This window comes from Trifolium pratense, linkage group LG5 (genome assembly GCF_020283565.1).
Source record: "Trifolium pratense cultivar HEN17-A07 linkage group LG5, ARS_RC_1.1, whole genome shotgun sequence".
Lineage (NCBI taxonomy): Eukaryota > Viridiplantae > Streptophyta > Magnoliopsida > Fabales > Fabaceae > Trifolium > Trifolium pratense.
The window spans coordinates 49,398,711-49,412,988 of NC_060063.1; the positions used below are offsets into that span (position 1 = coordinate 49,398,711).

The 14,278-nt window shown below is 32.0% G+C and overlaps 1 protein-coding gene across 1 annotated transcript; it reads right to left on the reverse strand.

Annotated features, from left to right (window-relative positions):
* Nucleotides 1–1,224: 1,224 nt before the first annotated feature.
* Nucleotides 1,225–8,922, reverse strand: LOC123887279 (chloride channel protein CLC-f-like). Its single transcript, XM_045936565.1, has 9 exons — nucleotides 8,185–8,922; nucleotides 6,723–7,128; nucleotides 5,705–5,899; nucleotides 4,069–4,391; nucleotides 3,683–3,787; nucleotides 3,189–3,398; nucleotides 2,615–2,830; nucleotides 1,922–2,154; nucleotides 1,225–1,728 (listed from the first exon to the last, which is right to left on the reverse strand). The coding sequence occupies exons 1-9, from the start codon at nucleotides 8,575–8,577 to the stop codon at nucleotides 1,659–1,661; spliced, it is 2,151 nt and encodes a 716-aa protein (XP_045792521.1). The 5' UTR covers nucleotides 8,578–8,922; the 3' UTR covers nucleotides 1,225–1,658.
* Nucleotides 8,923–14,278: the final 5,356 nt, after the last annotated feature.

Here is a 14,278-nt window from a genome sequence, read left to right on the forward strand (position 1 = left end):
TAGTAGCCATACTCAAGATTAATTAAAAAAAAATAAAATCAATTTTTACTCATTTTTAGAAGAGTTTAATCGAGACCTACACCGTTAGTGTAAAATAGTTTTACACTGATATCCAATAAAAAAATCATCATTCTTCCATGTCTTATAAATAATTTCAAAATAACCATACAAGAGTGGGGTGATGTGGCAAATTGGTGAATTTTTATAGGATGTCGGTGTAAAACTGTTTTACACTGAACGTACATGCCAATTAAATCGTTTTTAGAAGAGTTAATAGTTGTATACTCCCATGTAATGTTAGCAAATTTTGATTTACCTTTTGTAAAATATTTTTTCATTCATCCTTAATACCTTATAATGTGAAGATTCTATAATTTACCCCCTTAATAGCCACTTGGATTTGAAATCTTTATTGTTGCTGATGTGGCAAACTTAGTTGGCATTTTTATTTCTTTTTGATTAATATTTAATGCCACTTGGAATTTTTTGGAAAAAACCATAATTTTTCTTTACAAAAACATTAAGAAAAATATTTTTTTTAAAAAAATAAATTTTAAACTCATTTACTCCATCTCTTTAAATATTATTTTTATTAACACAATGAAAAGAAAATCACAAATTACTCTATTTAAGAATCAATTACATTATCCACACCACTCAGTTAAGATTCATGACCTCCTGCAAGTTGGGATGAACCACTAGGAAGTAAGAACTACATATTGAACAACTTATTATCTTGTAAGGTGTTTTGTAAGCAAAAAATCATTTTAGACAACTTGTATTTTGAGATAAAAAATTGTCATTTAATAAGAGAGATTGACTTTCAAACTATGTTCTAGTTCATACCGTGTAAAAGAACTGGACTTTCCTCATTTAATTTAGTGAGAGACAAAATATTCAGTTTTTGTCTAGTCTTTTAGACTTCGGTTTATCTCATTTCGAAAACAAAAAATGTTGTTTCAATATAAATTTTTTAGGGAAATGTTAACATGTGCATCAATGGCACATGTTAAGGAAGCAAAAATAGAAAGTATTAAATGTTGAAGCATTAAATTTTAACTTTTTAAGCATTAAATTTTTGTATTATTAAATGTTAAATTTCTATATTAAGATACCTTAACATGTGCCCTATATGCACATGTTAACAACACCCAATTTTTTATATTTTTTTAATCAGTGCTCCAAATATACTGGTCAGCACGAATCTTAATAAATAAATTCAAATTTCAAATTAAATAAATGCAAATTATTAACACGAAAATTAACATAAAAGGTTCGGTCCAGTTGTACAAAAGGCACACTCTTATCATCTAAGCCATCCAATACTTATATAATATATTGCAATTTTTAGGTGCAAACCCTGTTTCTATTTCCCATTGTGGTCAGTACTAGTATTCTGCTTCTTATGGAGTTTACTTTACAAATCTGTAATGCCCTAAATTATGCAGAAGAATATGAGGATGTGATTAAGAATCTTTGATTCTTAACGTGTCAGGGTTGGAAATATTTTTCTTCCTTATCAAATAACCACTTTTATGGCATTAAAATATACACAAAGCGATATATGGTATCACATTTAAAAGCAACAAAAGAAGCTTTGTTGCTACAAACTCACTACTTCTTTTGTAATAAGGGCAACAAGAAGCTTGAACCAGGAGTTAATGACCATTTGTCAAATTGTTATCTGTCCTACTTTGATAAGCTAACTTCCTGTGGTTAATCTCTTTCCTGCACATAAGCATATACATCATCAACCATAAGCATAGAATGATGAATTGCAATTCAAGATGAGATTCTTGTCCACAATATATACACACTAGAGACTCGTGTTGATTGAATTCTATTTTGAATCGAGATGCGACTCGTAAGTATAATAGCAATAATGTTAACCATTAGATAAGAATCGGATTTGAAGAAAAACCTGAGACAGTGCCACAGTTCGTCATATTGAAGAAGACCAACAATTCTCTTCTTCCTCTCTCTATTGTGATCTCTACTGCGATTAACTACAGGTAATTGCTTAATGCCCTTGGCCTCCATTAATTCTCTAGCCATAGCCAAAGTAGTATTTGGATAACAAGTTAAAAGTCCACGTGCTCGTCCACGATAGCTCATTCCTCGAGTACAAACAGAGGAAACAAGCAATGTGTTCACCTGTCAAATATTCAATACAAATTATTATTAGAAGAGAATTGCAAGAAGGAAGTGTAGTATAAAGGGTCTTGCTAACGAGTGCCCCCACCGGGGCACTCTTTAAGCATTCTATTTAAAGAAATTGTATATTCAAAAAGTGAAACATTTCGATTCTCGATGTGTTGACTTCGCACATTTCTATAAAAAGTTCACAAAAACTTACTATTTAGGATGCTTAAAGAGTGCCTTAGGGGCACTCATTAGCATTTTCCTAGTATAAATAACATTTCCAAGGTTAGATTAATAATTTTATGTTCCATTAATAACAATTATAGTCTGCAGAAAACAATGTTTATCAACACATGTTTTCTTTCTATGTTCCATTTTCTCATGAATTCTCAAAAACAGCTGTTTCTAAAACAATTTGCAAACAGACACATCATTCATCAATATATAAAGAAAAGTGGCGCTTTCTACATACATCCACAACATCTGAGTCGCTCATAGAAGTTTCATTATTAGACTTCTCGGATCGACACTTTCTAATGTCACCATATGTCAATATTCCTTCCAGAAAATCATCTTCATCAACCACGAGCACACAGCTTTGCTGGCTGTCATGCATGACTTTGATTGCATCTTTTAGGGTTACAGATGATGGAACTTTCAGATAGTATTTTGACATAGCCTGAGAAACCTATTAAGAGGAATAATGACATTGAAAAGTTAGGGCTTTTTGAATTGACTTATTTATCTATTGACATTAGCGCTTGTGAGTATGTTTGAGAGATCTTGTGAAAATAGGTTAGGACATGTCCATAAGTTATTTTCAGCTTATTTTCATAGGTTCTCCAACTTATGCAATAGATAATAGCTTATATGAAAACAAGTTTGACTTTATCTTTTGTTATAGAAATAGCTTATATATAATGTACCTATATGATAAGCACTTATGTTATAAGCACTTACTTAAATTGTTTATCCAAACATAGTCTTAATAACAAAAGATGGATGATGTCGATGATCAGAAGGAATAAAGAAAAAGCTATCTCAACCTTAAGACTGTCCAGAAACAGATCTTCATCGATTTCTTCAAGCTCGGAACCATCTCCAACAATACAGAGTTCCAAACCATGGCCATCATCATTATCTTCGGTATGCGAAATTGAAGAATATCCTCTTGACACTTTTCTTTTATCAGGTGCATCACTCTCCTTCGCCTGATTTGTCACCGAGGGAACCCAAATTGCCAATCCAACAGCCCCCTAAGAAATTTTGCGAATATAAACGATGGAAAGTTGAAAGCATTAATTAAAAAATGGGCAAAACAGAAGTCAGGGGCGTTCGAAAATTCAAAATTCAAAATTCAAGAGAGATTCATAGAGATGATTTTCTCTCCTATTCTTTCCTATTTTCTTAATAAAAGTGTTCTTTCGATTCAATATGATTTCTGGGTGCCTAACAAGTCATTCGTATGAACTAGCAGGACGGTGGAAAAATACACAAACATCAAACTGAGCATTTTCTAGAGAGAAATTTATTGGATTACCATGAGAGGAAGCAGTATCCTATAATCTTTTGTAAGCTCAAACAGAAGTAGAACTGAAGTCAAAGGAACAGAACAAACAGATGCTAGTGTAGCAGCCATTCCAACCTGCAGAAGTTAAATGAACTTGTAATCATCTGAATTTACATCAACAAAGTCAGTCTTGACGTCCACAGTGACATTCCTACAACTGATATACTACACAGCAGTGTTGTTAAATAGTGGCTACAGCGGCGCTATATAGTAGTAGAATTTTTACAGACAGCTATTGTTCCACGATACGTGATTTAGTGCAAAGTCTAGTCAAATAGTGGCTACAACTACAACAGCGCTATAGCACTGTATCAGAGCAGAATTTGAACAAACCCTATGGAGTAAAGTCGGCTTACCAGAGCATAAGCCTGGGGTTGAGCAACAGCGGCATTTCCAGGAATTGCTGAATTGATAACTTCTGCAGCAAATCCTCCAAACACAGCACCAACTGCAGCACCAATCATTTCTTCCACATTTGTAAAACCCCAGTATAATATTCCGGGATATTTAAGGGCAATGATTCCAGCTCCTAAACCACCTATGGCAGGGCAGACTACAGTAGGAAGGCCAAATTTCTCCTGGATAACCTCGAAAAATTTGGTGAACCAAGCAACCAAACGAGTCATTGCCACGCTTACACAACCACATAGCATTCCCAATATCAGGTATAAAGGTAGCTCTGCATGTAACATCCTGATGAAATATCAAAAAACATGGGAATCATGGTAAGGACTTCTTTCAGTTAAAATCAGAAATTGAATCAATTTTAAATAGGGTTCCAAACTTTTTGTTAACAAAAGAGCTAAATTAAGGTTGACGGTCTCTTATGCCTTTCTATATTAAAATAGATCATTTGTGGCATCGACAAAAAAGTTTTCGATATAGAACATGGTTAACAGGTACGTTGGGATCTGAATAGAAAAATTAGAATACAAAAAGAAAAAGGTAAAATAAAAGATATAGCATTCAATTTTATTGAGAAGAAGAGAGTGAAGAGATGTATATGCCAAAAACCTTTTCTCAACTGCATAGCAGGCACATTTTTTATATGATGAACATAGTAGATACAATTATTCCAATTTTTGAATTACTATATTTAAATGATATATTGATCCCAGAAATTTACATCAAACCAAAACACATTAATTATTTCTAACAATCCCATATGTGGAAAGCTTGTTAAAAAGCTAACTAATATGAGGACCTCTAAGATTTAGTGTAAACATCCACCAATTGATCATTTGAGGTGACAAAATTAGCAATGATGCCTCCGAATTGGAGATGTTTCCTCTATTCATGTGAAACCTCAATATGTTGTTCAGTCTTCTCAAGGACAACATTGGGGACAAAAATAAAATGCAACATGGTTGAACAAGTGTCATTTGTATGATCTACCTGAATCATATACCCTTAAGCATTTGCTTTAACCAAAGAGTTCACAAGTGGTAGATGTCTATGGCGCTATGTTCTGGCACTTTCTCTTACAATTACATTATGTTTCTTAGTTTTAAAATATAATAGGTTACCTCCTATCTATCAACATACAATACCTACATTTTAATATTCAACGATATAAGTATGTCATTTATCTTCATATGAACATTTTCCAACATGTATGAATAATTTAAAATAAGATCATAGCATCCCAGTGGGCCCACACAGCCATTTAACAAATCAGTTTGGACAAATAGAAAGTGCATCCAGTTTTACACTGATCTTCCAAGTTTGATATTGGCTTCCACTGATCTAATAGAAATTTGACAATAAGACCAATAGGAGTGTGAATAGGATTTCCATTTAACAAACCTTCTTCCTAAAGGATGTTTATAGCAAGCTTCACTTACGAGATTACTATACCATTCCTGGATTTGTACAGATAATAAAATAAAAAGAACAAGAAAGAAAAAGAAGAGGCATATCACACTCACAAAGACAAATACAATGACAATCTGGAACTATTCACAAATTATACAACAATGTAAAGAATAGTACCAGCAGCAGATTTCAACTCGTACTCGGGCACTGTAAAAGCTGATTGGGTTCCCTGTAAGACATTTGATACAGTTGACGAAATAACAGAAGCCAGTATAATCATGGCAGTTGTAAATGGAGGAGAATTTTCTGCACGGAGTGGCCTCAGCACAGTTTCAATAGCGAAGAAACAACCAGCAACTGCTGCATTGAACCCTGAAGAAAAAAAAATGCAAAGCTAAAACAGCCAACATTTAGAAGTCCAAATGGTAATCAAGATACTACAAAATAAACTTGACTCCGAACCCAACCACAATCAGCAAGAAAACACAAGTTTGATATAACTTTATAGCAAAGCTAGATGCCGGAGCATAGAAGAAAAATGTCCAGCGACTCAATTTTAACAGATATAGCAGTTTTAAACTCAAACAAAGTACATAATTTCATAGTATCAACATCAGACGGAACCTGCTACATAGCAAGAGAAACTATTTATTCAAAAGCTCCATAAAATAATAAGTCTTAATTATATTTTTAGTCTCTCTAGTTTGGACTAAAGAGTAAATTTGGTCTATCAGATCTCTTTTGAGCCAATGAAATCTCTCTACAGTAAAAATTAAGCAAGTGTGGTCCTATTGTTAAAATTCTTTTATCTAAAACAATTAAATACCCTAAAAACTCTCCAACTCTTAGGTCAACTTACGACAGCATTCCATCAATCAGGTAACCAAAAAAGTAAATCATAAATAATCCAAACAGTATCCCATTTAGAAAAGAAAAAAAGAGTCAAAAGACCCTTACAAATGATTGCCTAAACCTAAAATAATTTAATGGGAATCATCATTAATCTGCCCTTGTATGAGTAGGCAATCAATCAGGTATAACGGCCATGAAATTTTTTAAACTTTCGTCATTAAAAAGTCTTGAGGAGGCTTAACTGGCAAGAATTTTTTATTTTTTTTTAAAATGGCAAGAATATGAAACGAGTAAACATCAAATTGAGCTTTAAATAGTGACCTCAATGAGATTGTCAGGCTACCTGAAGAAATTCCAGCTGCTGCACCAGCTGCAACAAGTGCTATTTTTCTTTCTCTGTTGTTTTCCATCATTAATGAGAATCCATTGGCACAAGACTTTCCAATATCAACACTGGGACCTTCAGGACCCAATGAACAGCCAGTACCTAAAGTGACTGCAGCCTGAATAGCCTTTACTGTTGGATAGATTCCTGCAAGCAAGTCAAAACCTTGTCTTTGAGGGGAATAACTTGCCTGCTTTATTTGGTCCAATATTTCAAGTAAACCACACATCATGCCAACCATTACTCCTCCGGTGACTGGTATCAAAAGGATTCGATGCCACGTATCGGCCAATCTCTGCAAACGAAGCCAAGCAGCACCCTCATTCGGAGTACCAGCCCATACCCATTCATGTATTACATGCACCTATATGAGAAAATTTACTATACAAGATTAGTAGGTAAAAGAGAATCTGTGATAGTTTCAATCAAGTTCTATTGATAAATCACGCAGTGAAGACATGCCCGATATCTAGGATATCATATTCATTCTTGATGTTTGCAATATAGATAGGCTGGCCACACCAAAGTACACAAATAAATTACATTAAAGCCAGACGACGATGAAGTACACCAACAAGCACGTGAGAGGAGAAAACTGTCATAGAGGATCAAAGCTAACAACGAGTAATTATAAAAATAAAAAAAAGAAGCTAACAACAAGTCACAAAGGCAAAAAGGATACACACTTAACAAGATGACATTTCAAATCGATCAAAGAATTAAGACACTTATGCTTTCAATCTAATACAACACCAAGCCATTCAATCTAATACAACACCAAGCCAAGTAAATCATAACATAATCCACAAGTTATTTAATTACCAAACCTTCTCCACTTTTTATTAATACGTCTAAGTTTCAACATTATAGAAATTTTTATGCACCCACTAGGTGGGATCTGATGAGGGTAAATGTACCCAGCAAACAGAGACATTGTTTCTTAGATTTGAATCGGTGACGTCCAATTCAGAAGTCACAAGCAGCATGAATACATGTCATCTGATCAAATTCACAGATACACCAAATTTAAACAGGATTTGAATCTATGTTGCACCGACAGTTCAGATTGAATATGTGCCCGGTATCCCACAAATGACACGTGGTTACATTCAATCACTTTCATCATATTCTCAAATTATTATAAGTGTCTAAGTATCAGTGTCGATGCTAGGTGTCCTTGTATGTGTTTCATGGATCTAGATCATTGAGAGTATAACTAACTAGTACTAGTAATAGTTTCTCCTATAGCACCAAATCCTAGTTTGTTTTGCTCCTACATCCATTGAGATCAACATTCACACACATTAATTTTCAACACAAGAACAAACAAACAAAATACAACTTGTTCTACATATAAATCACATAAACATGTCGAAAACCAAAGAAACGAAACATTGCTTAAGATTGAAAATTGACAAACCCCTTTATTGAAAGCAGCAACAAGGAGACCAGTGGCAAGACCAAGGAGACAACCAATAAGCAACAAAGCCCATTCAGGAGGTGCACTATCAGCAAGCTCATCACCAGAAGAATCAAAAGAATGAATATCAAAATCAGAGTGAGAATCACGAGGATTACTATTAATATTACTATCATCATCATCATCATGATCTCTTTCTCTATCTAACCGCTTAAAACTATGGCGATGATGACCTGATAATTTCAACAAATCTCTGAACCCTTTACCACTACCACTACTTCCACCACCACCGCCGCCATTGACGGTGGGAATGATTTCGGATCCATGAGCTTCAACATCTCGTTCTGCATCTTCTGATGAAACTAGAAGACGGTGTTGATCGTTTTCCGGCATTGGAAAACTCTGTTTTTTGAGATTTGTTCAAAAACCCATCAAGAAGATCGGTTCAATTTCAAAACCCAGTTCTTAAATTCATCAAATATCGAAACTTTATAGCAAAGAATCAAAATTTATGAATGAATGTGAAGAATGAAACAAAAGGGTTTGAAAGTGATAATTTAAATTGAAATGGATCTCTGTTTAAATAATGAAAATATACAGTGTTTGGAATGAGTTGCTGAGAATTGAGATGTTACGTTTTTCTAATGAGTTTGAATCCAGAGAACGAATTTGTTGAACCTTGTTCGTTTCTTGTTTTCGCAATAATGAACAGTCTTTAATTGTAAAATGCAAAACCAGAAAAGAAAATAAACAAATAAATAAATAAATAAATTGGTCTATGTGTCATATGACTCATATCATTTCTAATTGAGTTTAATTTTCACTTTCTCTAAATAAAATAAAAATATTACATTATTCGCCGTTATAAAATGAGTAAATTATTATAAAAATAAAATAAAATGAGTAAATCAGTCTCATGTTGTTATGAATATTACATGTATTATGTACTCGTATTATATAGAGACTAAAGTTCAAACCATATTTCTACCTTTATATAGTCTTTATATAGACTAAAGTTCTAAGGTGACTTATGCAATGATTTGGATGCCATGAATAAAAATATAATTCTATAAGTTGACAAAATTAAGGCGTCTTTTCAAAAAAGTTTTTACTATACAGAGCACATGCATAGTGATCCATTTTTTCAGAATTTAAGAAGTTTTGTCTCCCGGGTTGCTATGAAACTAATTTCTGATGAGTTTGAGAGGGTAGACACTCTCGGAACTAATAAGAAACTTTGTGGTTGTGCACTTAGGTCAACACATGAACTGACTTATGCGTGTGAATTGAGTGGGTATACACTAAGCGGTGTACCAATACCGTTAGATTCAATTCATGGTCATTGGAAGAAACTAACTATGAAAGCTCCACTAGAGGATGACACAGAGGATGACTATGAGTTGGACATGAATCTTGCATTTGATGCAATAAGAACTCGATATCAGTTACTTGATATTGTTGGTAAAAGAGCGTTGAAAAGTAAATTGTTTGGACTTGCTTATTCAACTACAAGTTCGTTGTGTCCACCACCTGAACCAATAAAAACTAGAGGATGAGTGAAGAACAAAGATAAAGACAAAGCACCAAAGGGTTATGATGTGTATCGTGACCCGTCATACTTTGAGCATGTTGAAAGAGTTATATAATGATTTGACAACTAATAACAGTTTGTATGAGAAGTTATTTGGACAAAATTTACAACATGTGAGAGATTCACTGCAAATAGATGGTTTAGGCCATCAGTTAGAAGATAAATGGTTCACCATACCTGCCATGAGTTACTTGGTAGCAAATAGGTATAATGCCATTTTGGTGACGTTGGGTAAACCTAGCAACCACATGTCTCCATCTTCGTTCACCTTGTTGTGATGATTCTGGTGGTGCATATGCTGGTGGTGCATCTTCTGATACCAGATCATCTTATAGTGGTGCATATGCAGACACAGAGTCGTTCCAACTAAATTAGAGGCTTGAATCTCATAATAAAATTGGACTCCTAATAAATTAAAAATGGTTTTTTTTTTTTACAAAAACACATTTTTCTATTAAAATTGTAAATAAATAAAAAATAATAATTTGCTTATGGAGTGCAAATAGAAAGTTGATGTAGTTTTGGGAGGTGCAGACAGTAAGTCAGCAACTCACTTACACAAGCCCAGCGCAAGTTAAAATGGTCTGGACAGATGGAAGTAGATTGCAGAATTGCTGTTTACACCCCATATGCTACGATGACTTGAGAATATCTAAGGAAATTTTATAGACTAATGATATGTACACTATTATTATTATTATTATTATTATTATTCATGTTGGAACAACCATAATGTGGAAGAACCGACATCTAAAAAATATTCAAGTATTTTATTTAAGATATTGTATCAATTAAAAAAAAAAGAAGACATTGTATCACTAATTTAATATTTGTTATAAAACCATCTCTAAACAATAACAAGAATAGAGAATAATAGAGATAGATGAGAGAAAGAGAGAAGAACAAGAGTCTGTATTATTCATCACTAGGATTAAAGTTACAATATACTGATACATAGTCTCTATATATAGGTACACATAATGGGCCAATTATATGGGCCAATGACTTATATGGACATCCACTAATAATATTCATAACACTCCCCCTTGGATGTTTATCGAGGATATGCCTCATTAAAACCTTTACTAGAAAAAAAACCAGTGGGAAAAATTATAGTGAAGGAAAAAGAGTACAACATCCTTTTGTGTGATAATCTACCTCGTTAAAAACCTTACCAGGAAAACTCAATTGGATAAAACCATGGTTAAGGGAAAAAGAGTGCAGCACACAATTATTTCTCCCCCTCATAAAGACAATTATATATGAGATGAAGAATGCCACTTAATCTCTATACTAGTTGATCAAAAGCTTTACTTGGCGATAACTTTGTAGAAACATCTGTTTTATCTATTTTGATATACTCTTCTTTGAATTAGTTGTTGACATCATCTTCAAGTTTCTTGTATGTGTAGAATCACAAACTTCAGCAAATAGAACATATAAATAGAACATATATTACAATGTAATGACACACTTGTGAATACAATACAATAGTCTATTCTCTCTTCTCTTTCTCTCCTTCATCTCTTCCCTTCTATATTCTTCCTCATGTTTATAAATAGTTCATAACACGTTATCAACACGATAGTCTCTCTTTGATTTCAAGAAAGGTATAACAACCATGGGAAGTGATAATTTTATTTTCAGTGTGATTTTTTATTCTATTTTTTTTCAAATCTTATTTATTTATTTTTTTATATTGATTCACAACCTAGAAGCAAAAATATGAAAATTTTGTAATATGAATCCCGAAGATTCATAGCCTATGATTCACAAGTATAGTAGTGAATTTTTTTAAAATATGAATTCGGAAGATTCATAGTGTGACTAAATTTTAAAATATGAATCCTAAAGATTCATAAGACTACGTTTCTAAAAGTATCATAAATTTTTTTTTAAAAAATACGAATCCCGATGATTCATACATATATAAGTAAAATGAATTTATATTTTATAATCCCTGAAGGATTGGATAAGTAACTCTAATTTGATCTCTTATATATTTCTTGAAGAGCTTGAAAATCAAAATTTTGTTCTCCATGAATTCCTGAAGAATTTAATAGTGATATATCCCTGAAGGATGTACAAATAATTGATAAGATCAATTATAGAGTTCTTGAAGAACTTCTAAATAATTTAATATTAAAGCATCCCCGAAGGATTGCTCAAAGAATAAAATTCATTAGTTTGAAGTGTTGGGACACGATTCCTTGAAGAACTAAAATAGTTCCCGAAGAACTTAAATATAATATTGAAGCATCTTGGTATAGAAATACATGGCAATATTGATACATCAATATGTGCAGCCCTTTATTCTTCCATTATACTCTGCATCGGTTGCTTACCCAATTATTATACAATTAAACTAGCCATTATTATGATTGATTGCCTTACTTTTAGCTATTTCTGGAAATCAATATAAATATACGAGTACTATTATTTAATTGAATTTTTTTTCTTAAAGATATTGCTTTTATTATAGATAATGACAGTTAATATAATGATTTCTCCAATTAATTCTATTTCACCGTTTTTAAGTTTCGCACATGTTAACATTTCCCTTTTTAAAATTGGCAATTAAGATTGATATAATATATGGACAGTTGGACACAATAAGTTTTATGAGTAATTATTATTATTTTTTTGACACATGCAATTATTGTTATTATACTACATTATAAACATACCAGAGAATATTACAAAGCTCTCATTTCTCTATCTCTACTCCCTAGCTTTTTAAGTTTAATTCTATGTGTATTCCTGAATAATTTAAAAAATAGTTCCTGAAAAATTCAACATATTTGAATTTCAGAAGAATTTAAAAAGAGTTAATCCCCGAATGATTGATTAGAGAATTGATTTTATTGTTAAAATATATTGTATAGTTCCTGAAGAACTTAGAAAAACTCAATTTTACTTCTTTATGAATTCCAGAAGAATTCAATAGTCTAGTTCCTGAAGAACATATAAAACTCAATCTTTATTCTCTATGAATTCTAATGACATTCTTGGAGAATTACACAAAATTATATCATAGAGATTTCTATATAGTTCTTGAAGAACTTCTTTCTCTACATATATGTATGAACTGATATTTTATTTTGATATAATGGTTTGTTTGTGGCTTATGAACTGTTTGGGAGGACGCCGTAAAAATACTTGTGATAATTGTCAAGTCATCGGAGTTTATTGGCTCTATTTACAAGGAAGAATTTGAGGTTAGTTGTAATTTATTTATTCTTTTTCAACCTCACGTGACTAAATATATAATTGCTTATAAAAAGAATTTTGTTTTCAATATTATCTACTTCTTATGAAATACTAATTTTTATATATTACGACATATATTTTAGATAAAATAAGTGTAATGAAAAAGTTATAAATCATAAGTTTGTACTACACTTATATATATACTAGTGCAGTTGAAGTACAAATTATTGTAAACCAGAAGTTTACAAATCATATTAAGTTTGTATTTGGAAAGACCGGTTGGGTTATCCCGGATATATTATGATGCGTAAAATATTTATTATATTATTGGATTTGTATTGAAGAGCAAGAAGATTGTTCAATCCAATGGTTTGTGTTACTAGTTCCCAAAGGAAGTTGAAAATTTGAAATTTTGAGTCTTTCACAATTTGAGAATGTATATAAGGTGATATTTGTAAATCAATTCACCAATTACCATTTAGATATTTTATGACTTTAATTGACGCATCAACTAAATGGTTAATCAACTCACAACCAGAAGTTTGTGAAGTTGATTTGATAGAGAGCTCATTTTCAAAAAGTATTTGATAAGTATCATATGTAAATCAAAATTGATATTGAATATCTTGCAGCATATGCTAAGTAAAAATATGGACCTGGAGATCCATCATTTAGACGTCTAAAGTTAAATGTGTAATTGATACTTATGAAATCATAATTAACTTCAAAATTATACTTTGGGAACATGCAATCATTTATATTGAATTTTTTTTTATTCGCATCAAGCCAATAAGTTATTATATGAAAGTTCTCCCCTTAATTTGCAATTAAGTTTAGGTTTATAACCTAATATTTTTCATATAAGCATTTTTGGATATGTTGATATGTTCAAGTTGCTCCAATATATTGCACTGAGATGAATTATTAAAAAATATTGAGAAAATATATTTGATATGAATCTCCAACTATTATAAAGCCTTTTGAGATAAAAACTGGAGACTTATCTACAGCCCGATAGGCTAATTATCAAGTGATGAATTAATTTTCTCAATATTAGGGGAGAGAATAAGCAGCTGGAAAATATGAACCAGAAGTTCAAAGGAATCACTTGAAATAAATTGTTATTGTTATTATTATTATCTCATCTTGATCCTCATATAAAGTAGTTTGAACCAAAAGTTCAAAAGATAAATCATTTGCAAAGTTTATGAAATTAACTATCAGCTGCTAATGTTCCAATCAAAATGGATGTCCCCGTTGGACTATCTTATATTGCAAATGAGTCTAACCACC